General features: G+C 60.1%; 1 protein-coding gene across 1 annotated transcript; it reads right to left on the bottom strand.

Moving 5' to 3' along the window:
- Nucleotides 1–3: 3 nt before the first annotated feature.
- On the bottom strand, nt 4–1,443 carry LOC121358126 (U1 small nuclear ribonucleoprotein 70 kDa-like; the record flags this gene model as incomplete). Its single annotated transcript, XM_041476053.1, has 5 exons — nt 4–105; nt 391–453; nt 777–841; nt 954–1,008; nt 1,381–1,443. Coding segments are annotated over 5 exons (348 nt in total), but the record flags the coding sequence as incomplete, so codon positions are not given.
- Between the last annotated feature and the right edge of the window lie 70 nt (nt 1,444–1,513).

Here is a 1,513-nt window from a genome sequence, read left to right as displayed (position 1 = left end):
GGGGGGGGTCTGGGGGTACTCACAGTGCATGTCCCGCTCGTGCTCGTACTCGATGAAGGCGTAGCCACGTGGCTTCCCCGAGCGCTTGTTGTACACCATGTAGATCTGCAGGTGAGGGACAGGTGGGGACAGGTGAGGGACAGGTGGGGACAGGGGAGGGACCCCAAAAATAGGGGGGGAAACACAGGTGTGACACCCCCGGGCAGCGGGCAGTGGTCACAGGGATGTTTAGGGGGTCACAGAGATGTGATTGCATGCCAGGTACATCTCAAGGTGTGAGGGGACAGGTGTAACACCCCAAAATATGGATTTGGGGACAGGTGTGACCCTCCTGGACAGCACGGGGGTGTTTGGGGGGGCATTTTTTGGGGGTGACCCCCCCCCACTCACCCTCTTGATGGGGCCGTAAACCTCAAACTCTCGGCGCAGCTTCGACTCCGTCGTGTCGTAATTCTGGGAAGAAATGAAGAAGGGTGACCCCAAAATTGGAGTTCCCAAGAACTGGGAGATCCCAAAGATTGAGGAAAACCCCAAAAATCTGGAGGAGACCCCAAAGATTGGAGGGAACCCCACAGAGTAGGGGCAAGCACCACAGACCACCAAAGATAAAGAGAGACCTCATGGACTAGGGAGACAACCCAAAATTAAGGGGGACCCCATGGACTGGGGAACCCCAAAGATTGAGAGGAGACCCCCAAGGACCTGGGGATACCCCAAAAATGGGTGGGAGTCCCCCCAAATTGGGGGGGACCCCATTTTCTCCCCCCAGCACTCACCACTCTGGCCACGAACAGGGTTTTGAAGGCATCTCCTTGAGCGTTGGGGTCATTGTGGGGGTCCCCTGGGGGAAAAGAGGAAAAAGGGGGGAGGGGGTCAGGAGGGGTCAGAGGAAAAGGGGGGACCCCCCCAGCCTCACGGGATCCCCCCCAGCCCCATGGGACCCCCCAACTTACAGAGCTTGAGCTCAGACTCCACCTCCTGCTGCCTTCGCTCGATCTTCTCCCGCCGCTGTTTGGGGAAAAAAAGGGGGGAAAATGATAAAAAAATGGGGGTTGGGGTGACCTCAGGGGGTCCCCAAACCCACAGGCTCCACCCACAGCCCCCCAAAATCCACTGGGGACCCCAAAAAACCCCAGCGGTGGAGGGGGGAGGGGCACAACCCAGCAGGATCCCCTAAAACCCAGGGGGGATGAACCAAGTCTGGCATTGGGGACAAGCTGAAATTTAGGGGATATTGGGGGTTTACACCCCCTTGGTGCCAGTTTTGGGGACCCCCCCAGCACCCCCAGCCTGGTGAGGAAGGGGCTGAGTACCCTTGGTGGGGGCTGCACCCAGTTTTGGGGGGGTTTGCCCCCCCGTTTTGGGGGGTTCTGGACATACCTTGCGCTCCATGCGCTCCTCGCGCGTCTCGGCGCGCGTCGGCGGAGGGGCATCGCGGGGGTCCTGGGGGGACACAGAGGGGAGTTGGGGGGAGTCCAGGAGGGTTTTGGGGCTGGGGAGGGGGTTTGGGGCA

Source organism: Pyrgilauda ruficollis, unplaced genomic scaffold, assembly GCF_017590135.1.
Source record: "Pyrgilauda ruficollis isolate IOZ18807 unplaced genomic scaffold, ASM1759013v1 scaffold3729, whole genome shotgun sequence".
Classification (NCBI taxonomy): Eukaryota; Metazoa; Chordata; class Aves; order Passeriformes; family Passeridae; genus Pyrgilauda; species Pyrgilauda ruficollis.
This window is presented reverse-complemented; position numbering and strand designations above follow the sequence as displayed.